Consider the following 25,422-nt stretch of genomic DNA (forward strand, 5'->3'; position numbering starts at 1 on the left):
AGGGAATTAGGTACAAGAGGGGGTGCAGGGATTTTGGTTGTGAGCTAGGGCAGGAAGGTACTGTGATCTGGGACTGGAGATCAGGGTGCCGGATCTGGGAGGGGATATGGGTACGGGGGGGGGGGGGGGGCGGAAGAAGTGCAGAGGATTTGTGTATGTGGAGTAAGGAGCTGGAGTAGGGGGCAGACGGTTGGGGAAGTGAGGAACTGGGGTGCCAGAAGCAGGCTCAGGCCATGAGACTTACTAGCAAGCAGCTGTTCCTGAATCAGCCTCCCTGCCTGCCAGTGTTCCCTCTAAGCTGTCCTGCAACACAGTTTAGAGGGAACACTGCTGCCTGCCCCATCCCCACACAGTCAGCAGCCAGATGCTCTGGAGCTGCTTGTGCTTCGTGGCTGCCTGTTATTGAAACAAGCAGTTCCAAGTGGTCAGTTTCTGGCCAGAAACCAATCAATGGGATTGTGCTGGGGTAGGAGCATCTCCTAAAACTTCCCCCCTTCCCTTTGGGCTTTCAGTTTTTAAAAGAAAAACCACCCTGCAGATTTGTTTCTGAACAACATGTAGGTGGGACAAGGCAAGTAGGGAGCCTGCCTGGGGCTCCCCACAGTGTCCATGGGCCAGATCCGGTGGCTTAGCAGGCCAGATGCAGCCTGTAGTCTGTATTTTGCCTAGGCCTGACCTAAGGTGAGCTTGTCGATCCACAGGCAATCCACTGTCATGGTCAATTACTGAGGAAGTTGAAAACTGAATCCAGTGCACCAGCAATGAGAGCTGTCTACTTCATTAGACAAACTGGGACAGTGCCTAATCTCTGCTTAGCACTAGCAAGCTAACAGGACATTTGCAGTCTGTTCTGCCCTTCTTCCCCTACTCAGAGTGAAAGCACTTCAGAATGAACAGCTTGGTGGACAGTGTGCTTCCCTGAGAGGCATCTCATTTGAGCAGCAAATGCAGGGCAAAAGATGCACTTCTGAATAGCTGGTCTCTTCATATTCACTATCAGATGCTAATAGTATTTCCTTTTAAAAAAATTTCGAACTCTTAAAATGCCCAACTGTTTACACCTGAACACTGAGCTAAATGGGCACCATTCAAGCAAGGGATTCAGGCGAAGAGTCCAAATGCAGATCCTGATCCATCTTCTGCAGCAGTTGGAAAGAACTGAGGAGCTAGAGTGCTAATGCCTCTATTATAGTCTCACCCTCAGTGTTCAGAAACAGGCAAACAGGAGGGGTGCACTAGCTCTCATTAGTTCCACAGGCAGGGCTAAGTAATCAGCACATCCCAGGAGGGGGAGCAAACAGAGTAGAGTTGAACAAGGATTTATCTGGTGGATGCAGTGTTGTTCAAATAACCACCGCTTTCCTTTTTACTGAAGGCTTTGTTAAAACAACTTCAATAGGCCAGATATTAGACAGAGTAACCAAAGCTTCTCAGGTAATCTTGTGTAAGCACCAATGTTTTTTCTACCAACAAAGACATTGTAAATGCAGTTTTGTAGTTGAAATGAATGGGAAAAAGTTAAGTGACAGATTCTCAAGCTGGTGTGTTGCCATGATTCCACTGAATTCAGTGGGACAATTTGTGATTGTAAACAGCTGATGGACTGCTCCAGAAAGGATTTTTTATACCATTATGGAAACGGTATAGTTAGTCAGTTAGGCTATTTCAGCACCAGAAAGGAGTCCAATACTAGCAGATAGAATGGCGGGAGTTAGAAACACAAAAATGTAACCCTAAACCAAGATATAATATGAGAGTTGTCATACTGGGAATTATCTCACCATGTAAGTGCAAATCACTATATAGTTAAACATGTGCAATTTTCCTTTCACAGGAAAAAATAAGAAGTTGCTCTGAAACCAGTTTGGATGCTAAACATTGTCATTCTGAAAACACACAGAATTTCAGTACATACTCGAGAATTTTCTTCAATTTCTCTGCCTGTTGCTGCAATAGTTTCCACCAGTTCAGACACATCCAGATCTTCAGTTACCATGCCAATATACACACAGTTCTTCTCCCCTCCAAATTCTGGCCCTGTTAATAAAAAGGGGAGATTCCATGTTTTTTACATTTTTGCAGCAAAATTTAAGAGCCTTTTTAACAAGGTTTAAAATTACAAAAGGTAATAGATTGTGTATTTAGTAAAAAGAGACAAATATTTAGCTTCACAGAAGAAGACAGTCTTACAACTGGCACTCTACTCTCACTTATGCACCAGGGAACCCAACCATATTTTTGTTCTAGTGCTTAAGAATAATAATTGCATGTGCCCAAATCACTGAAACTGCAGTATTTGGCACTGCACTGCTTCAAAGAGGAAAAACAACCAATTTTAAACAGGAAGATATTTTATATAACTATGTGCTTATGAACAGCATTTAAAGCAGCTGAATTTCTACTGTGAAAGCTGTGGTGTCCGGAAGAATATGTTCCTCCTACTCTTGAACATAAAATCGTCGGTGAGGCATTTTTACAACTAGCACTGTATATACACATTTAAAAAGCACATTATACCTTTTGCAAAAGAGACATTATTCTGGGACATCTATCTGTCAATAGCATTGATCCATAACTGACACATTTAAATGTATTCTTAAAGGTGAATATGGAAGATTAGAACTCTCTAATAAAGGGGGTCTCAAACATCATTGCATAGCAACCCCCTTCTGACAACAAACAATTATTCAACAACCCCGGGTGGGGGAGAATGAAGCCTAAGGCCGGGGAGAAGGGAACAGATGAAACCCGTGTCCTGCTGCCCGAGGTCTAAGGGCTCCAACCCTAGGCAGGGAGCTTGTAACTTGAGCCCCGCCCCTCAGGGCTGAAGCCCTGGGACTCTGGGCCCCAGCAAGTCTAATACCAGCCTTGACAACACCATTAAAATGCTCCTCTCTGGGTTCTCAACCCACAATCAGAGAACCATTGTTGCACAGAAAATTAATGCTGTATTTACATGGTCATCAGCAGAGGTTTAAAAAACTGCAACATTTACTGGTTTTCATCTTCAAAGCAGCCTATAACCACTGAGCCTTACAACACTTGTGCAGTAGGTTGGATAGGATAGGTAAAAAATCAATTCTATGTAGGTTAAGTGGCTGCCACAAGGCCAAAAGCAACATTAACATCAGGGATGTTAGATAATCGTGTAATTGAACAGTTGTGTAAGCACATGAAATATTAGCAGTTACACAACTATTCAATAATCCCCGGGGGCAGGGCCAGCAGCCAGTGCGCTCCCGGCCCCATTCCCGGGGAGCCCCCTGCCAACCCACACTGCTGCCTCTGTATTGGAGGCAGCAGTTCAGGGTGACAGGCGGAAGCAGTCCACAAGGGTAGCCAGTTAAAAAACTACCTCCTCTCATGGATCAGTTGCCTGTTGCCCTGAGCTGCTGCCTCTGTCTGTGGGGCACCCAAGTTCTCCATGGACAGAGGTTGCGGAGCAGCCTCTGTCCACAGGACGCTCGGCCCCTCCTCCCCCCATGGACAAAGGCTGCTGCCATAAAGCAACCTCAGTCCACAGCAGGCCCAGGCTCCATGGGATGCTGATACAGGCAGCAGCTGGAGAGAGGAAGGTGTACCATTGCTGCTCCCTGCTGCCTCCCTTGCTCTTGCTCTGATACAGAGGCAGCAAGGGGGGGCGGAAGGGAATGCATTCAGTTGACATGATTAACTGATAAGCCTAGGATTATCGGGTAAGTGTATAGTAAATTACTCATGGAGATTTAGGGAGGGATAGCTCAGTGGTTTGAGCATGGGCCTGCTAAACCCCAGGTTATGAGTTCAATCCTTGCGGGGGTCATTTAGGGATCTGGGGCAAATCAATCAGTCAGGGATAGTACTTGGTCATGCCGTGAGGGCAGGGGACTGCACTCAATGACCTCTCAAGGTCCTGTCCAGCTCTATGAGATAGGTATATCTCCATATATATCCCTAATTAACATTATAAAAAAAAATTGCCAAAGGCCTTCAGGATTGAGGAGGTTTAAAACTGTCAAAGATCTGAAAGACACAAATTCTTGTCTTGAATCAGTCCTTTCATCAATATGACGGAGATTAAAATATCCACCTCCTAGGGACAACCCTAATTCTAAGGGAGGATACTGAATAATATTTACATAGTTTTTGGAAAAATAAAACTCATCTAAGGGCATGTTCTTATGAAGTGGTGAGCATCTCCTGCAATGTATGGATCATCCTCAACATCTACTAAAATCAACAGGAGTGGACACCTGTTGATCAACACCACTTGAGATTTGGCCTCAGTACTATTATCATCATTACTAACTCATGGCAAAACCATTTGAAATATTCACTTGCTATGTTTTTAATGTTCCCATCTCACTTTTGAGGGAAAGCTCAAATGCAGCAGTTGTAGGTTTGTTCTTGAGTGCTGTGGCTAGTCATTTTAAAGCAGAAGTGACACTGGGAGAACTAGACAAGTGACACTGGGAGAACTAGACAAGTGACACTGGGAGAACTAGACAAGTGACACTGGGAGAACTAGACAAGGTTCACCTGGAAATTCCATATGTGTACACAACAGAGGCCATTCAAATAAGCTTATGCAGAATGTCATGGTTCACTGACTTTATATCACTCTAGTGGGATGCTAGACATCTGTTTTGTTAAGCACACTCACATATGACATCTAGGCCATTTGCTTTTTAAAGATTACAAGTGAGTCTGACTTTAGTGTCTGGTTACAGTAAGACTGGAAAGCACTAATGCAGCCGTGGCCAACCTGAGTCTCGGAAGCCACATGCTGCTCTTCTCCCGCGCCCACTTGTGGCTCGGAAGCTGCCCCCGAACCCCCAGAAATGGCCCTATCCTCCCAGCTCCCTGTGCTGACCTGGACAGGGGAGCCAGCCGATGCGGCCACGAAAGATGTAGAATTAAAGACGGTGTCAGCTGGCAGGAGCCTAATGTGGTCAAAAAGCCTCTAAACACGTTTAAATGTGTTTTCTTAAAGGGGAAGTGCTTTTTTTCTTCTTCTTCCCCTCTCAACAACTTTGCCCCAGCTCTTCGCGCTTGATCCACTGCTATTTTGGCTCTGTTCCCAGAATGGGTTGGCCACCCCTGCACTAATGTATCAAAATGCAACACGTTAGCATTCCTACAGTTTCCAGGACAATCAAAACATACTACAGAACATCCATTTACTCACCAGTAAATGGTTAAAGCGTAACTGAGTATTTCAGTTATGTATTATAGCCAGAGGCAGCTAAGACATCTAACCTAGTCATAGACTTCAGTGAGCAGCCAGTTTGACAATAGCAGCTTGCTTCACTAGTTTGAGGCAGACAACCCTCCAATTTGGCACATATTATAACATGCACAGTGTTAGGTAATTCACTTGCACAACAAACCTATAGACGAGAATGCAGTAACGGTATTAATGAGCATTGAGTCCAACATGTTTATGACTGGATGCTTGTCTAGTATATCTAACAATCAGAATCAGGAATATATTTGGGGGGCCTCCAGTCAGCACTACAGTAAAAAATGTTCTTTGCAAATTTTTGAATTTTCCCACAATGAAAACATTTCTCCTCCAATCAACTTAACAACAAAACATAAATCAAAACTTTATCAACACAAGCAATAGAATGTGTTTTTTAGGATGAAAACTTCTCAGTGTAGTACAATCATGCTTGAGGTTTGGTGAGTATTCTGGGAACAAAGGATGTATTTCACCTTGCTAAAGCTGTTGCTGACAAGCAGCACTACTTGCTTTGTAATAGGTCCCTGAACAAACAAGCAGTGGGGAAGGAAGCAAGATCATAAAAATAATATTTGTAGAAAGAAACAGATCTACTTTTTAAATGTAGAAGCAGACAGAGCATTTTAATGATACATGGATATGGCCTGTAATGAAATTTGTTCTGCAAATAGTGATAATTACCCAAAGAAAAAGAGAGATCTGATTCCAGTTCATTTAGTTTTTTCAAAAGTCCAGTGTTAATTTTCTCTACTTCTTTCTCTTGTTTGTCATCATTCTTCCCATCGCTTTTATACTCATACCTTTAAAAACAAGCCATGGGACAGCAAGCCATTTTATTTAACAGTACAAACAAAACAGAATAAATCTGCACTTCTAACATCTTTCAGCAATTTACCTACACGTACCTATGCACTAGGGAAGTAAAATTCCGGTTAATTAGTTAACTGGTTAAATGTTAGTTTAGCTTAATGTTTAATAGGGATGTAAGCAATTAGTGTGTCGACTATCTAATAAGCTTTTGCCCCAGGTTCCGTGCTGTGTTTCAATCTTTGACATGCATAAGAGCCCCTGCTGGGGCTCTTGTACATTTCAAAGGTGGAAAACCAGGCAGCTCTTGCTACATTTCAAAGCAGAAGTGCCCTTATCGACTAATCAAATAGTTGCTGGAAATCCCATTGATTAGTTGATTATTCGATTAGTTGATTAATCTAATTTTAACATTCCTAATGTTTAACTGGTTAACCAACTAAGCAGGATCTCATAGCTTCATCCCCCTAACCTGCGAGGCTCTCACTCCCAGCCCATGCGCTGGGGCTGGCTCGGCTGACTCTCTACCCCAGGTGCTAGCCGTGTGGGGCTGGCTGCCAGGGTTAGAGCAGGCCTACAACTCTACTATAAACTGGTGTACTGGGGGAAGTTTAAATAGTAATAGCAATCAGCCTTGTTGGAGAAAATTGGATAACTTTTGTGATTGAAGGAAAAGCCTCTTTGGATACAGCCAAATTTCTTAAAATAGTTTTTGAAAGTATTGTACTGATAATGACTCAGCTCCTTCTGATTACATAGGAACTTTAATAATAATTATATCTAATACTTGAGCAGCACAGTATTTGCCAAAAAAGACAAATAAATTTACTAATGTCTAAAAGTAAACTGACTGCAATGGTAGGCTAAATATACAAGATATACAGGTATATTAATTTTTACTACAGATGATCCAAAAGGCTGCTTAAATTCTAGTTAACACAATTCTTTTGGCAAACCGCGTCTTTAGCTTCTAAGAAGTTTCAAACTCCTAAATAATTTAATAAAGTTCAGACATCCTCTTAAGAAAGTGTAGTTTATTCACAAGTCAGTTAAGAAAACTATCTGTGCCATAAGCCAAATTTTGCTGGTCCAAAGGATCACTAGTGAACAGAGCACTTATTCTCTCTGCTGAATGTACTATCTAGCCAAATATCTCTTAAACTAAGGTCCAGTGCCATTCTTGGAGATGCCTAAACACTTACCTTACAACACCTAGTCCTGGCCAGCTGAAATCTTCAATATATGACAAGCCTACTGTTCTTTTCACTTCTTGCTCAAATTCTTCTCTTAGCTGCAGTGTGCATATCAGTATTGGTATCTTCATTTTTAAGCAGTCCACCAACTGATCTACATCTTGTACTTCAGTTCCTAAAACTGAAGAGCTAATAAATTAGCAAGTGAATTACTGAATTGAGAGCGTATTTTAGATATAGTAAGCTAGGTGGCATGGTTATCTATATTTATAGATAACCCACTTTACAAGCCAAACCCAATTATGATTTTTCAACATTACTGAATTATCTTAATCTATATGCTGAAAGCTGTTTTCTTTAGCTTGCCATTCTCTGGAGACACTCAACATATTAATATGGCTGTAGCCATACATTAAGGAGCAAAGAATAAGCTAACTGTAATACCAAAAATGGATGTTCTGATACTATAAAGTAATAATAGTAGTTAGCAACAGGATACCTACTTGGGAGTCAAAAGGTTACAAAAAAGATCAGCTTCCGTTTTGATTACAAAGTTCAGTAAAACCAACTAAGGTTACTTGTTAAACTGGAATCTGTTGTTCTGTCCTTTAGTTTCTAATTTAAAAGTTCTTCCCAGTAACTACAGGTTGCATCTCCCTTAACCGGGAATCTCTGATTTGGCAACATCCATGGTCTGGCAGGACCACAGATGTTCCTGGACCACAGTGTCCAGATAAAGGGAATCTGGCCATGGGGCAGGATCATGACTCAGCCGGGAGCCCCATTTCAGGGGGGAGGAGGACAGTGGATGGTGCAGTGGGGAGATCTGGCCCCAGCAGCTGGGCAGTAGCAGGGAGCTGGTAGTGACAGCCAAAAAGCTCCAACCCTGGCAGCAGCCAGAAAGCTGTGGCCTGGGCAGTAGTGGGGCCAGCGGGAGCTGGAGAGCTCTGGCTCAGGGAACGACAGCTGGCCAGGCAGCAGCGGGGCAAGCTGGAGCTCTAGCCTGGGGGCAGCGGTTTAGCACGGGCAAGGAGAGGAGGGACCTCCCCCGTACGGCAAATCCCTTTGGGTACGTCTAGACTACAGGCTTTTGTCAACAGAAGTTTTGTCAACAGATACTGTCGACAAAGCTTCTGTCGACAAAGAGTGTCTAGACTACATCCAGTTCTGTCGACAAAGCAAGCCGCAAAGGACACAAAGGACAGTGTAGATGCAATAACGCCTTCTATAAACAGAACTCTGTTGACAAAAGGCGTTATTCCTCATAGAATGAGGTTTACCGCTGTCGACAAAACTGCTGAGTTCTGTAGATGTTATGGCAACAGAACTCAGTGGCAGTGTAGACACAGGTATAGTTTTGTCGACAAAAGTCCACTTTTATTGACAAAACCCTGTAGTTTAGACACACCCTTTGTTTGGGACCGGTTAGGTCTCGAGGGTGCCAGACAAAGGAGATCCAACCTGTACCTACAAATGCACGCTCAGATATTTTGTCTAACCACCTGAATAAGTAGACTAAATTATTTCTTCATTCTCTAAGCAGATGAAGAGGGCAAGAAAGGATATTTCATCTCCAACGTTTCTGTAATCTGGCAATTTTAGATAGGAACATTATTCAGCTTTGTACATTGTTCATACTAGTAAGTGTAGACAGTATAAAGTAAAAGATTTTACAGATGTGACACAACAGAATGCTATAGAACCGTAGTGTCCAACCAATTCTGCTGGACTCAACCGGCCAAATAGCCACATATGGCTAGCATGTTGGACATCACAGCTATACAAGATGACAAAGCTACTGAGAATTCAGGACACTGAAGCTATTTTTGTAGTATTAAAACATCCTCTCAACATAAACATAAGAAAAATGCAATTCCAAGAACAGATTTACACACACACATTTTTTACACCTGCAGTATATTTACAATTCTAAATAGCTAATTTCCATTTTTTTTCACCTCAGAATGAAAAATCTATGCAAGCAGCTAAAATTAAGTGACTTGTTTACCTGCAGAAGTCATTAATGGGCTAAAACGTACACATGTGCCTTCATCTTCTAATTCAACCACATCAACTCCACTGGCAGGCACTAACTGTCCCAACTGTTCACCTAGCTGAAGAAACAAGACAAAATTTGTGGAATTTATTGAGCATTAATTTCTTATTATTGCCAACGTGTATTAGACTGTTCCAAGAGTTTCCACGAACCATTTGTCTGTTAAGTTGTCTCTAGTAAGATTTCTCTCTTTACTTCTTAAAAGTTATCTATTCATTATGCCCTGAAGTGGAGTAATAATTTAGCTATGAACAAGCTCACAGTGCCATCTATAAAATAAATTAAGAAGTTGCACACTCATTAACAAACTGAAAACCTATTCCGTAATTTCTAAGTAAACCACACGATATGTCATTTAATCAGTAGCTATTGTAAGATGGTTATCTCTGCTCCTATAAAGTAGGAATATGTTTACTTCCAAATGAATGAGTTTTAAAACAAAAGCATGCACTTGATTGTTTAAAAGTACATTTTAGAAGGAGTTCTACTATTAGCAGCTGGAGAAAAGTACTGAAATTGCAATCTATCAGAAATCTATACTCAATTAAAAAAATTAAAACTAATTTCAGATATTTAAGCTGCCATTCAGTCCCCTTGCCAATTTTTATGGTTTTACAATAAGGATGTTAAAAAGCAGGTAATTGGGTAACTGTGTATTACACACAGCAATTTCCCCAGGAGCCAGTGACCACTGGGAGCCGGCTTTTAAGCTAGCTTCTGGTGCATACCAGTTCCCGCCTACTGGCCCTGTTCACTGGGGAACCAGCTGCTGCCCTGAGCTGTTGCCTCTGATACAGGGGTAGCAATCAGCTCCCTGGGAGCTGGTGTGCACTGCCAACTGGTTTTTAAGATGCTCCCAGGGTGCACTGGCTGCTGCCCCTCGCAGATGCCTCTGTATCACAGGCAGCAGTGTGGGGTGGCAGCTGGCTCCCAGCACTCACTAGCTCCTGGTGAGCTGGCTGCTGCCCCGATACAGGGTGGCAGCCAGCTCCTTAGGAGCGGGGCGGCAGCCTGTGTATAACTGTAAACTGTAACCAGTCAGCCCAGGCTTTTTGGTTAACCATTTAAATGGTTATACTTTCACATCCCTATTTTAAAAAAATGTTTCTCTTACCTAGTTGTCTGTGAAAATTTTACAAAAACAAGTTATAACAATTAGGCTGCTTAAATAAATGCATCAAGTAGCGCTATCAGTCCTCATCTTTTGGTCTTATTTGTGACAATAGTAGGTAAAACAGCATACTTTTTAAGTAGTCAGTGTCCTGTTAATACAACTAAGAGCCACTTTATTTATAATCGCAACAAGTTCTCTTTTCCATTCCTGAAGAAACCCAAATCCTTCTCTCATAAAAATCAGTTACAAAGCCACAAAATCTCTGCCATTTCATGTGAGAGGTTACTTTCTATTATTTTTATGCTGAAGAAATTGTGTTTGCCAAAGATCTCTAACTTGAATTTCATGGTATTCTTGACCCTCAATATAAATGAGTTATGAAAAATTCAAAAAGCCAGACCCTGTTCAATCCACACAAATGCTAATCTACATGCTGCTATCAATCAGTGGGATTACATGACACATGAAATCATGACAGAAACATGCTGTACAATTTCTCCTTCTTGTTATCTTGTTTCTCAGTTATCATGTTTCCCATTTTGGAACGCTGTTTTTTTCCTCTGCCTCTCGACCTTCCAGTTCAACTAGATTTCCAGGTGATTTAAAGCCTCAAAATGGCTAGGGAAACAACTGAAGATAGGCAGTGATCAAGAGAGGTCATGAGTACAGAGAGATGGAAGGACAAAGTAACAGATTGACAGGTTCCTGAATGAAGTCGCCTGACGTGTTCCCTTGCATAGGATCACAAACAAAATTTAGGGCTGCTCTTGTTGTTGGTGTCACAAATAGGTTGGGAATTCACAACAGCTCAAATTATTACACAAATTGTATGTAATTGGTAAGGTGCATTTTCTTAACACATAATGCAACACTTGTTCCAATTGTGAGTGCGAGGGAAAAAAGAAGACACACACATGATTTCACACATGGCAAGGCATGAATAAAGAAGCTGTTTTGGATATGGGAGAGAGAGTTCTGATACATTGATAGTCTTGCTTTCCCTCTCTCCAGTGCCTGTATAGTAAAAAAGACTCATAAGCCTAGATTAGAGTAGGGAGATAAATACAAAGTTCCAAAGATTGAGTGGAAACTGACATTTCAATTGGGTTGCAAAGTAATTCAGCCAATACAAGCCTTGTAAACAAGTTTCCTTCATCTTGCCACAAAAACACTCCCCTCCTCAGATACATTCCTCTTCTCACAAAAGTACCAACTTAAAATGGAGACACATCTGTTGCAAAGTGAAAGCAACGTAACAGTCAGGTCTGGTTGTTTTTTAAGTACCCGAGGAAAAACCAAATGTATTTAATCTCAGTGGCCTAAAAACCACACACCTCTTGAGGCGGGAAAGTTCAAAGAATCAGTGTCTTCATCATAGCATAACTGGCTGGATAACCGTTCTCAGAGAATAGTTATTAACGGTTCACAATTCTGCTGGAAAGGTATAACAAATGGAGTTCCGCAGGGTTCTGTTTTGGGACTGGTTCTGTTCAATGTCTTCATCAACGATTTAGATATTGGAATAGAGAGCACACTTATTAAATCTGCAGATGATATGAAGCTGGGAGGGGTTGCAACTGCTTTGGAGGATAGGGTTATAATCAGGGCTTGACAAATAATGCAATCTACTTGCCCGTGACGAGTAGATTGCAACCCGGAAGAACCGGGTTCGGGTGATCTGCGCATGTGCAGAACGATCTGCGCGTGCGCAGATCGCTGGACAGAGAGCTGGCGAGCAGGGCTCGCCGTGGTTCAACGAGCCCTGGTTATAATTCAAAATGATCTGGACAAACTGGAAAAATGGTCTGAGGTAAATAGGATGAAGTTTAATAAGGACAAATGCAAAGTGCTCCACTTAGGACGGAACAATCAGTCTTACACATACAGAATAGGAAGTGACCGTTGAGGGGGAGTACTGCAGAAAGGGATCGAGGGGTCATAGTAGACCACAAGCTAAATATGAGTCAACAGTGTGACGCTGTTGCAAAAAAAGCAAACATGATTCTGGGATGCATTAACAGGAGTGCTGTGAGCAAAACACGAGAAGTCATTCTTCCGCTCTACTCTGCGCTGATTAGGCCTCAGTTGCAGTAGTGTGTCCAGTTCTGGATACCACATTTTAAGAAAGATGTGGAGAAATTGGAGAAGGTCCAGAGAAGAGAAACAAGAATGATTAAAGGTCTAGAGAACATGACCTATGAAGGAAGACTGAAAGAATTGGGTTTGTTTAGTTTGGAAAGGGGAAGACTGAGAGGGGACATGATAGCAGTTTTCAGGTATCTAAAAGGGTGTAACAGGGAGGAGGGAGAAAAATTGTTCTCCTTAGCCTCTGAGGATAGGACAAGCAGCAATGGGCTTAAACTGCAGCAAGGGAGTTTTACGTTGGACATTAGGAAAAACTTCCTGTCAGGGTGGTTAAACACTGGAATAAATTGCCTAGGGAGGTTGTGGAATCTCCATCTCTGGAGATATTTAAGAGCATATGCAATAGAAATCTATCAGGGATGGTCTAGACGGTACTGGGTTTTGTACCTTAAAATACATGAAAGACATCAGCTTGCCAGTGCTTCAGTTCAAAACTATTTTTTTTAATCCCCAAAACTCTCCATGCTAATTTTGCATAGGATATTAAATAGCCATTTGGTGGCAACTATTATCAGCCACTACTGACCTAGTTGTTTCTACCTTATATAATACATGATCAATTCCCTGTGCCAGACAATCCTCCTCTGTTTTACAGAACATCCATTTTAGCTCTTAAGAGAAATCAACATCCAATCTTACCCATTGATTGAAGGTGTCACAAATCTGTCTCTCATTGCTGGTTATAGGGTGTTGAATTATAGATGCTGATCCAGCATGTTGTATCTGATCTGAACCCAAAGAGAAGAATCAGAGACAGTTTTATTTATTTAAACTAAAGCAAAAGGCGATTCACTAATTTTCTAAACATTTTTATGAAATCTAGGAAAATTAAACTGTATTTGATCTCAAAGGGCAAACATGGGAATTAAAAAGATGTCCTCCAAAAAGCAATTACAGCATTGAAATGTATTAATTCCAACAATTTATAATCACTTTCAATTGTCTTAATGCAATGGAACTTTGCAACAAGAGTACCATTTATTCATAGATTCATAGATTCATAGACTTTAAGGTCAGAAGGGACCATTATGATCATCTAGTCTGACCCCCTGCACAGTGCAGGCCACAGAATCTCAACCACCCCTTGAGATGGTTCAAACCACTACTGTATAAACAAAACTTTTTTTATGTTCAGACTAATTAGATAAAGGTGCACAATCAATGCACCTAATAAAACAAGTTAACTGAATTAAGAGTTCTGAAGCCATTACATTTTTTTCTATAAATAACACACCTATATTTGGAAGTTCCGGGGAAAACTTGAATACCACTACAGGAGAGCTAAATTCATCTTCAACCTTAAAAATGGAATTAAGAAATCCATGTTGTTATGAAAACACTTGAACAGTCTTAATTTTGCACGTACAAATATGACACAGAGACCATTACATCATTTGCTTGTGTCAGTATTAACAATATTCTAGTTACTGTATTGTTTTGACTCAGTACTAACGAAAAATTAGTTCATGATGAAACTTTGGGTAAATGATCTGGAAAGGGGGATAAATATGAGATGACAAAGTCTGCAGACCATACAGAATTACTCAAGATAGTTAAGTTTGAAGTAAACTGCAAAGAGTTACAAAGGGATTTCACAAAACTGGGTCAGTGGGCAAATGAAATTCAATGTTGATAAGTGCAATTTAACTATACATACAAAATGATGAAATCTGAATTAGTTCAAGAAAGATCATGAAGAAGTTCTTAGAAAACCTTTGCTGAATGTACAGCAGCATTCAAAAAAGCTAACAATGTTAGGAACCATTAGAAAAAGGATAGATAATAAAAAGACAGAAAATATAATGCCACTATATAAATGCATGATTCACCGATGCCTGAGTACTCTGTGCAGTTCTGATTGCCTCAAAAAAAAAAAAAAATCTATGGATTAGAAATGAAATGGTACAGAGAATGGTAACAAAATGTTTAGGCGTATGGAACATCTTCCATATAAGGAAAGATTAAAAAGGACAAACTATTCATTTTGTAAGAGTTGACTAAGGGGGTGGGGAGATATGATAGAGATCTGTAAAATCATAAATGGTGTGGAGAAAATTAAAGAGTTGTCTACTCCTTTACATAAACACAAGGAACAATTAAATTAATAGGCAGCAGGTTTAAAAACAAACAAAAGGGGTTCCTCCACACAATACAGCCAACCTGTGAAACTAATTGCCAGGGGACATTGTGAAGCCCAAAAAGGTTCAACTAATCAACTGGATAAGTTCATGAAGGACAAGTCTATTAATGGCTATTATCCAAGATGGTCAAGGATGCAACCCTCAAGCTCTGGATGTCCCTAAACCTGGCAAGTCCTAAAATTGGATGACAGGGGGTGGATCACTTGATAACTGCCCTGTTCTGTTCTTTCCCTCTGAATGCATCTAGCACTGTTAGAAGACAGGTTACTGGACTAGTTGGACTATTATCTGACCTGGAATGGCCACTCTCATATTCTCAACATATAGACAAACATAGCAAAGTAAACTGCCTCTGCACATAAAAAGGGATTGTATTCAAGTTCAGTTACCCACAATTGAACTTTGGGCACTATAAAGTGAAAAATGTAAATACAGTCACTCAAGCATTAAAAAAAAAAAAAAAAAAGCTTTAACTTTTTCTTGGTGCTTTGTGAGTGATGTTTCTTGCAGAAACTCTTTGAATATATAGTTGAGCTGTTCAAATACATGAATAGAAGCTATTCAGAACATATACGGGGGAAGGCGTAATGGCTATAGTAGAAATCCATAAATGGTAAATTCTAAAAGATTATTTTTAGAACTGAAATGACTATCATTCACAGCAACATGTGGTCATTCATTTTCCAAGAAAACTAGTCTAAATACAGTATTCTAATACATAAACGAACAGATCAATAAAAATATTGGTTTAATAGGGCATCCTGTCAACTGAACCTGGATTAGAAGCAGCTGCATTAGACAATTTTTTTAAAAACAGTTTTTTTACCTTTGTTCTAAGAGATGTGTTGCTCATATTTATTCTGCACCCACCCTCCTTCCCCACTGTCAGCGTAGACATCCAGAAGAAAGTGAGAAGTGGTTGGGTCAGCAGTGTCACATATAAAGTGTTGCACCAGCACCACTCTAGAGGGCTTGGCAGCTGACCCCCTGGGTAGCAGCTGGGGTAAAACTTTTCGGCAGCTGTGCGTGTGGCACACACACATCTAATTGGAATAGATATGAGCAAGCATTCAAAGAAGAACTAGAATGCTTTGAAAAACTAGCACTGACTTTTTTTTAAAACAAACACCACTCTCCTATATCATAACACCCTCAGAGCAAGATGATTACTTTGTCTACAGAGGTAAGAATATACACATCATATCAACATCTGTCCAGGGTGCTGGGAAATCTATAGTCAAGAATGACTTTCAATTACTATAAAGGGCACCACAGAAGAATAGTAAATAAGTCTGAATATGTTAAGTGCTACTCAGCAACAGAGGCAGCCTCTGGACATTATAACTGTAACTTGAGTGTGTGTAGAAAGAAATAGCAGTTGGACAAGGAATACAATTTAGGGACTAAGTCCTGCTATATGTAACTAAATGTACACAATTCCACTGACACTTCAAGGGATAACTTCAAGTAATCAGAATGGGTATGTCTAGACTACATGTAAACTAATTTAGCCGACATAGTCAATGAAGCAGGGATTTAAATAATCCCCGCTTCATTAAAATAAAAATGGCCACCATGCTATGCCGACAATCAACTGATCCGGCACAGCGTGGCAGTCTAGACGCGGATCGGTCGACAAGGGAAGCCTTTGTCGACCGCTCCTGTAAACCTCGTTTCAGGAGGCATAAGGGAGCTGTCGACAAAGGCTTCCCTTGTCGACCGATCCGCGTCTAGACTGCCGCGCTGTGTCGGATTAGCTGATCGTCAGCACAGCCCGGTGGCCATTTTTATTTTAATGAAGTGGGGATTATTTAAATCCCCGCTTCACTGATTATGTCGGGTAAACTAGTTTACATGGGTCCGTCGACGGAGCCATGTAGTCTAGACATACCCAATGATACCACTACCAGTAAGGCTATAGGCAGGTCACATTCTTTTTAGATAATTTGTTTATAAAATTTTTATATTTATTAGCCACCAGTTGCTAAGCTACTCCAAGCATTAAAGGTAGGTTGTACCGAAGTTTTAATGAAATCCATGTTCTTCAAGTTTTCCAGCAACCTCTGACTCTAAAGAAGAAAACAAAGATATTTTTTGTTTAAAGGTACTCTTCACAGGCATTGACAACACTAACGCAGCATCCATAAGTGTCAGCTTACATTTACAAAGTTTAAATTTACAATGCTACAAACAAGAATCTTTGTCTAATTAATATGACCAATATTGTACAATTTCAACAGCATCTTATTTAGGAAAATGGTTTATTGTAGGGCTCAAAGAATGTGCACATATGTATACATATAAGGTTTATAGATAAAATGTACATTTTATTTAGTCTGTTCAAAAAACTGTGGATGTATAAGCTTCCGCATACTACTGGGAAAGACTAGCTCCTATGTACTACAGCCAGCCTTTGGGTGCATGTATTAACTTCAACAGAGCACCAAACACCTGAGAAGAATTAGCATCTCTGTGAAGAATACAGAAAGAATAATTATAATCATCTATTGGTTATGGTCAAATGCTCTCTTGCATGTACAGTATTTACCACACATTGCTGTGAATCTGTTTCCACTGAAAAGCTATAAATTCCAAACAGCTCCTGCCATGCATGCCACTCAAAATTGGCTCATGTGCCACTTATGGCACATGTGCTGTTGGTTGCCAACCCCTGCACTAGGATTTTGCAATTCCTAACTCCCTCCCTCCCTGCAAAAGAAGACATAGCTTAAAAAGAAGTGCTGTTCTTTAGCTGTCAACTTAGCTGGCCTTAGCATAGTATGCACTAATATGTCACCTTCAGAATATCCGGTAACAATTCACCGTATTTCGGATTCTGCTGCATTTGTTTTTCAGATGCTTCACCATATTCAAAGATTTATTAAAAACAGTTATCAAAGTGGTCTTAAATAAAGAAGTGAACCATTACATAGTGCTACTGATGCCCAGATAACCTTTACTAAACCACACACTGACATTTAAACTAACTTTCTGTTTGAAAAATGAACTTATTCAATTAAAATGGCAGAAAGATCCTCCTGCTCACATTCAGAGAAGCAAAAGTTAGTGTGTCATTTGAAGACAAATTACTCCTTACCAGCTGAGATGCATGCTTTATTCTCTCAACAATCCCATCATGTCCCAGGTACTGCAAGGATAGCCACAAGGGCAGGGCACGGAGTTTCTCTACTGGCTGACTGGATGTCAGGCCTGCAGCTAAGGACTAAAGACAAGAAAGAATTCTATCACTGAATAACTATTTTCAGTACCACCTGATTCATTCTAACACTTTGAAAGCACAAAACACATCACAACATTAATGGAAGGATCTTTTGCAAATTATTGATTATTTAGGCATCTATTAGGAATGAAGGATCATGTCACAATTGCAGGTTAGAAGTCTTCAGTATCTAAATGTCCATAAAAAAAGTTAAAGCTACCAAAGAAGGATCCTCATGTCTGTAGAGTGTCACTGCAGGTACTGCTGGGAGTCCCAACCAGGAACCCAGAGTAAGAGTCATGCTGTCACATTTTGTTGCAGCCTAAAGAGGAAAGATTTAAGTTTACTATGGACCACATATATTTTGATTATGTAAAAAAATTTAAAGTTTAGAATATTATACTTACAACACACCAGTACATACCAGTACTGAAGAGGAGACATAACCTAAAGCCAAAGTTGCCAAATTCACTCTGTAAACGAAAAATAAATTTTAGCAAAAATTAATTATTTATATCTTTTCTTCAACTAAAAAGATGTTGTTTTAATCTTCATTTTAAATATTTCATGCAGTTGTATAAAAGGTCATTTTTGTTTATGTATTTTTTTTTATTTCACATACAGTAGATATCGCAATTTAATAATCCAGAATTCAGACCAACTAAAATTTTATTTTGGAGATATTAATCCATTGACTTACCATACTTCATTAGTAGCATTCTATCAATAATTCAAAGCATGCCATAAATGATGGTACATAGCTGTGTACAGTGGTAACTCAGGGACAAATAGGTAACAGAGTCTGGTCTGCTCTGAGGGACTCATCATGTAAAAGCAGGGGCTCCTTACTATGCTATACTATGCACACTACTTATGCTGTTACTCCTGTTCTTAATCATGTTGCCCACTGCACTATTTTCTTAGCCTCCACACATGCTCTAATCCTCTAAATTTCATCTCTTCAAGTACTCCACCCTCTCTTCACTTCTTCAATAATCCCTATGAGCCATTACCTTGTGTCTTGTCTCTAAGTTCCAAGCACTTCAAAGCAGGGGGCAGTTTACTCACATCCATATACTGACTCCATGCTAGGTAATTACATATACAGGAATCATCTTTTGCAACAAAAAGTGACATCTACAGGGCTCTACATTTTGTAGTGAGGCATACTTATGATAGCACATAAAGCATTTAGTAATGGCAAACATGCAGAGTCAGCTGTGGACATTAGAATATGTTAGCTATGGAATTTCAGGTGCATCATTTATCAGAAGTTTCACTGATGAACATGATTACACAGAAAGAAGTTGCAAGTTTTGTACCCTTCTACATGTAGCCACATGTTATACTGCTCACAAAGTTCTTTCAATCGCCCAAGCTTGTCTGTATGACCTGCTCCTGGTGTGCCTGAATTGAAAAGAAAGAAAAGTCATTCTAAATATTAGATGTGTCAGTTTGCAAACAAACTTTGACTGCAAACCTTCAATGCTAGTGTTACATGAGAAGATAACCCAAAATATTGTTTGAAAGGTCATCGGCAAGGGGAAAAGGAAGTTACTTGCACTGCAATAATGACTGTTCTTGGAGGTGTCTCCTCCCATGTGTGCTCCACTATTGGAGACGGGTCACTCTGGAGCTGCAGATCAGAGCTTTTTTGAGCAATTGTCAGTGGACTGCACATGCACAGAGTACCTTGCACGTGTTCTGACCCCCCCCTTCAGTTCCTCGCCTACCCCTGAGTAACTAAGGGTACATCTAGACTACATGCCTCTGGCGACAGAGGCATGTAGATTAGGCTACCCGACACAGTAAAATGAAGCGGCGATTTAAATAATCGCCGCTTCATTTAAATTTACATGGCTGCCGCGCTGAGCCGACAAACAGCTCATCAGCTGTTTGTCGGCTCAGCGCGATAGTCTGGACGCTCCCTAAGATGCCAAGATAAACTTAAAAAACAACAAATGGTCTGGCAGCACTTTATAGACTAACAAAATACGTAGATGGTATCATGAGCTTTCGTGGGCACAGCCCACTTCTTCAGATGACGGGAGTTTTTCTGAGGGGAAGAAGGCAGGGTTGTAGGGCACACACCTCCCCTCCTGCCCTTTTCCTCATTGTCTGCACTTGGCCCCCTGGCATTTGTCTCTCCTGCACCCCTATCCCTTGGTGCCTTCCCCTTTCTTCTTCTTATTCTTCTCCTGACCTCCTCCCCTCAGCACAAGCCCCTTCCCCATATTTTTCCCCTCCCCTCCCTACAGCCCAGCCCAACCCAGCCCCTTTCTCTTCCCCTCCCCAGGTGCCAGCTCTAGGTTTTTTGCTGCCCCAAGCAAAACATTCCCCCCCCCCCTTGTTGCTGTCTTTTACACATTTGCATTTTGCAAAGGGTTTTTTCTGTTTTCTTTTTTGTCCCGGCATTTTAGTCCTATAAATAACAAATAGCATTTTCATTTTTTTTCCCATAAAGGCAAAGGCACTTCAAATGAACTCCCCCTTTCACTCGCTGCTGCGTCACAGCAGCCTTTTCCCTGCCCTGTCCAGCCCCTGCCTATGGGCAAGCACCCTTCACTCCCGACCCTCAGGGAGAGCAGGGTGCAGGGACAGCACAGAGCCAGAGGGATGCAGGGAACAGTGGAGGAGTATAGGGGTGGCGCGAGGAACGGACAGCAAGAGCTGGGGGGGGGCAGGGATCGGAGGGAAGCAGGGTCCGGGGGTCCGGTGGAGGCACGGAGAATGGGACATAGGGAACAGGAGGGGCAGAGGGATCGGGGTCTGGGGCAGTGCAGGGAATGGGCAGCACAAAGCTGGGGGGGGGCAGGGATCGGGGGGAGCAGCGTGCGGGGTGTAAGGGCGGCGCAGAGCCAAAGGGTCACAGGGCAGAGGGAGAGCAGGGCGTCCGGGGTGCAGCGGAGGCATGGGGAACGGGCGGTGCGGAGACAATGGGGGGCTGGGGCCGTGGCAGGACTGGAGCCGGCGGGGAGGGCCCTGGCTGTGCTGCGCGCCGCAACCAGCTCTCAAGGACACACCGAGCTGCCGCAGCCCTTTGAAATCAGCTGGGCCAGGCCATGCCAGCATTCTGGCATCCCGCCCCGCCTCCTTGTGCTGGAGCTGCACGCAGGCAGCCTTGTGGGAAGAATCGCCGCACTTCCCCTTCCCCAGCAGCGCTCTGCTCCTCCACTGGCCGGCAGATTGGATGGGGCTGTGCCGCCCATAGTGCAGGCTTCAGCCAGCCCGTCACAACGGCCCACCGGGCCAGTCCGCCCCTGCACTCGCCAGCTGGAAAAATCTACTCGCCACGGGCAAGCGGGCGAGTGCATTTGTCGAGCCCTGATGATATCCATTTGGAGATATGTTGAATGAAAATTGGTGTGCCCTTCGAACGTGCTGCGATGGATATGAAGAGGCGTGGGGACTTCCAGAATGATTGCTTCCTATCTATGTAAAAAGCCCGAGTTCTGCGAATGTCCAGGGTATGGAGCATAGTGTCCCTGGGGGATGCATGAGGTTTAGGAAAAAATGCTGGTAATTCTATGGGCTCATTGACATGGAATTCCATGCTGACCTTGGGTAAAAATGTTGGGTGCAGTCACAAGTTCACTTTGTCCTTGATGAAAATTGCATATGGTGGTCCAACCATCGGGGTCCTATCTCACTAACTCTCCTTGCTGAGGTAATAGCTGTCAAGAATAGCACCTTCATTAGAAGGAACGGGAGTGGACAAGTCGCCATGTGCTCGAAAGGAGGTCTCATGTGACAGTCTAGAAAGAAGTTCACATTTGAATGTTTGTCCAATACATTGGCTTGTGGTATGTCTCACATTTCTTAAAGCCTGGTGAGCCCGGCATTATGGAGTCTGTGCAAAGCTCGAGCGTTGTTAACATCTAAAATGCTGCAATTGTCACTCTCCACTTCCTTTTATCTTCTTTTGCCCTCTCCCCTTTATTTTTCTTTTTAAACAAGGGGAGGGATGCCAGCACTGCTGGCAACTACATTCGGAGCTGATAGAATTTTTTTTTTTTTTTTTTACAAGAACTAAAAGACAAACAGTTAACAAGAAAAAAACTGAGTAAAAGGTAAATATTACTTGAACTATCTCTGTGAGGAGGATGAAAGTCTGAGGAGAACAAAGATCTCCGTCCGTAACCGAGGAGTGGTAAGTGAGGAACTGAAGGGGGGACAGGGAGCAGGCTGCACACGAGAGGCACTGAAATGGGAGCAGGGAAAAGCAATTTCATGCATGTTCGGCCTGCTGACAATTGCTCCAAAAAACTTGGCTCTGCAGCTCTGATGACCTGTCACCAACAGTGGACCACCCCCGGGAACATCACCCAAAGGAAAAAAAATAAAAAGGTTGGTGTATTTCTTTTGTATTAGAAATTTAAGTCTTGTCTTCTTGATGGACTCATTAAGAACTGGAGAGTAAGCCAACGCAATCAGGACATTCGATATCCTGGAAGTTCAACTTGATTGACTGGGAATGTGGTTTTATATTCACAGTACTCAGGCTCTGTGGTTTTTTATCTATTTACTTAAAAGTACTTAGAAGACTAGAAGCCATAATCATTCAAAAATGCAAACATTTCTAAAATACACCTAATTCAAAAACTGACCTCTGCTGAAATGAAGAAATCCAAATCTGATACCCTTATTATTTCTAAAGGAAAAAAGCAAGCACATATGTTCCTTCTATCTCCACTTACAAAAATAACTGAATAAATAGATCTTTCCTTTCTAAAGAGGAATTTATATTTTTGTTCAATTATTCATTCAGAGAAAGTGAATTTTTGAAGTTAATGGCACGTCCCCCAGAGAAAACTTCTTCAGAATTGTTGAGCTAGGTTGTGCTCACTAAGGAACAAACAGTGGAGCTCTGAGTCATGCAGAGCATTAGAGATGTTAAATTTCAATTAATCAGCTAATCAAATAGTCGATGGAATTTCCATTTACTACTTGATTAGTCGATAAGAGGAGGTGGGGCGCTCACTATCCCCGCTGCGCCTCTGCTTTTTAAATGTAGTAAGAGCCACCACAGCTCTAGCTCTTACTGAATTTAAAAGGCAGAGGTGCAGCAGGGAGCCCAGAGTGAGCAGGGACTAAAGCAGTCCCCCTTGTGCCGTTCCCACCCCCCCGCACCTCTGCCTTCCCTGCCCAGCCCCCTCTCCCCCGCTGGAGATGGTGCTGGGGAGGGAGGGGGGACAACAGAAAAGAAAATCATAATCTACTCTAACACAACTCATCAATATTATCTACAATTCCAAATTCTAAAAAATAAATATCTTTCCTAGGAAACAATTTTATTACTATCTGCTCAGGATACTTACCAGCATTTGCCACTAATAACAGTGGCAGCTTTCCAGATTCAATATCATCTTTAATCAATCTGTCTAATAAAGCAACATCCTGTCAGAAATAAGAAAAAATAAACACTACATTAGACACATAGGATGTTTCTTTGAACTGGAAAATTGGGGTTTCTAAAAGTAGCATAGGATAGTATCCTGGCATTTAAAAGCTGATCCACTGATTAAATGATTGATACTTCATTGTCTGAGTTTGCAATGTCCCCATTCTCTCATGACCCCAATTACTAAAAAAGTCAAAGGCACCATACACAGATACAATGTAGGTACTAATTATGTCCAGTGTAAATTCGAAACTCTGAAGAAACCTATGTGATTTATACTCCTCTTAAGAAGCAAGGACTCAACAGGACAGGTTGAAATCTGTGGTCCAGGACTCTCTGCTCTGGCAACATCTGTGGTCTAGAAGGATCACTAATGTTGCTGGACCAGCAGCAGAGGCTGCTGGTGGCTAGCAGCCGAGCTGGCTGGTAGGGCCAATGGAGCACCAGAACCCACAGCTTGCGGGGCAGGGAAGCTGGTGGGAGCTGCGGAAGCTTGCCAGGCCAGTGGGGCTGCTGCAACCAGGAGAAGTGGTACCAGGTGGCTGGGGAGGGGAGTCCATAGGGGAAGCTAATGTTCCTACCTCCTCCCCCCCCCCCCCACCTCCTCTGGTCAGAAAAACTCCTTTATCCAGGACCAGTCAGGTCCCAAAGGTGCTAGACCACGGAGGTCCAACCTGTACTTCCCAATGCCACAAGCTAAGACTGTCTTTCTATTGACTTCTGTGGGAATTTATTGAGTCCTAATATATTTAAGTGTTCATCTTTCAACTCTAAAATCAGGCTTTTGTAACAAACTTTAAAGGACTTTAATTGGGGGAATCTATTAAAACAAAAGGAAACATTTAATCACCAGTGTCATACAGAGCAACAAAAAGCTTAATGTTCAAGCCTAAACTTCTTTAAAAATTTGCCCCTCTCAAAACTAAAAAGCCCTTAGTGATTGCAACTAAAATGCTGCAGATAATAAATACAGAGTTCAGGACACTAGTGCTACACTGTATTTCTCATTTGATTACTTTTAAAATGCTAAGGTTAATTCATAGCCACTATTCTATTACATCTACATCACAAAAACTCAGAAGATGAAAAGGTCAAACATTCACCACTTTTTCTTAACTACATTTTCAATCTTTACTAAGTGTTCTGCAAAGCATAAAGAAAAGTCCAATATAAAAGGACAGCACCTAAAAAACTTACCATTTGATGCTGGGATCCAAACATGGTGTTACAAGGCACGCGGCACAGGCATGAAAGCGGCAACCCAAGCTGCAATGAGAAGGATGGAATTTCAGCAGCTCACCTGTGATTTATGTTACTTATTTAAACTGCTCACAGAAATTCAAGAAGGAATAAAAAAGCCACTGAATGAAGCAAACAAAGAAACAGATGCTCTGCTACCAGTGATTTTTCTTGCATTTAAAAATGAGTTTTCTGATACACTAAGAGTGGAGAAAAAAGAAGAAAAGGAGATCATTGTAAAGTTACAAAACAGTTATAAAATTACAGCCTGTAACCTAAGTAAGGGGAGGAAAACAAATCTACATATTTTTCAGAATTTGTATCTTGTCTGCAGAGGTTTTCTACAAGTGTCATTCAGTGAAAAGATAAAACACTAATCTTTTTTGAACAATGGGCTCAATACTCAGCAGAGCAGAGCACTTTGGCCTTAATCCAGCAAACACTGAAGCACATGAGTTGTGTTGATAGTATAAATATATTCACTTATGCAAAATTATCATTGTGTAATAGCTAAAACAAGAAATTTTCATAAAAATTATGCTACATCTTCCATGTATTTTTATCACAGAATATTGTATATAATGTGGACCATTTTTCAAAGATTAAATTTAAAAACCTCCACACATTTCTCTTATTCAGGCCCCATCTACAAGTTCACTATTCCAAGTAGAAATTCTGTAAAATTCATTTTTTCAAAGATCTTGGAGGCAGAAAAATTTTCCTAAGACAAAGTAAAATTCAGCAGTAAATTGAACCATCTTTTAGAAATGCTTTAGTGACAACACAATTTCAAACAAGAAGATTGTAATGCAAAAGGAAATGAATATTATACTGAAATGTCTACATAAACCAGAAATAATCATTCTTAAAAAAAAGTATCAG

At 41.4% G+C, this 25,422-nt stretch overlaps 1 protein-coding gene across 1 annotated transcript in view; it reads right to left on the bottom strand.

Annotated features, from left to right (window-relative positions):
- Positions 1–25,422, bottom strand: part of PDXDC1 (pyridoxal dependent decarboxylase domain containing 1) — a 57,160-nt gene that overhangs the window by 5,895 nt on the left and 25,843 nt on the right. The window contains exons 7-19 of the mRNA XM_006136284.5: positions 24,499–24,567; positions 23,219–23,297; positions 19,223–19,307; positions 18,325–18,373; positions 18,121–18,222; positions 17,778–17,903; positions 16,699–16,749; positions 13,774–13,837; positions 13,179–13,267; positions 9,233–9,338; positions 7,234–7,405; positions 5,906–6,024; positions 1,916–2,037 (exon numbers count right to left, since the gene is read on the bottom strand). Of these exons, the coding sequence (XP_006136346.2) occupies positions 1,916–2,037; positions 5,906–6,024; positions 7,234–7,405; positions 9,233–9,338; positions 13,179–13,267; positions 13,774–13,837; positions 16,699–16,749; positions 17,778–17,903; positions 18,121–18,222; positions 18,325–18,373; positions 19,223–19,307; positions 23,219–23,297; positions 24,499–24,567 (1,233 nt within the window). The remainder of the gene's footprint in view (positions 1–1,915; positions 2,038–5,905; positions 6,025–7,233; positions 7,406–9,232; positions 9,339–13,178; positions 13,268–13,773; positions 13,838–16,698; positions 16,750–17,777; positions 17,904–18,120; positions 18,223–18,324; positions 18,374–19,222; positions 19,308–23,218; positions 23,298–24,498; positions 24,568–25,422) is intronic.

This window comes from Pelodiscus sinensis, chromosome 15 (genome assembly GCF_052426305.1).
Source record: "Pelodiscus sinensis isolate ZL-2025 chromosome 15, ASM5242630v1, whole genome shotgun sequence".
Lineage (NCBI taxonomy): Eukaryota > Metazoa > Chordata > Testudines > Trionychidae > Pelodiscus > Pelodiscus sinensis.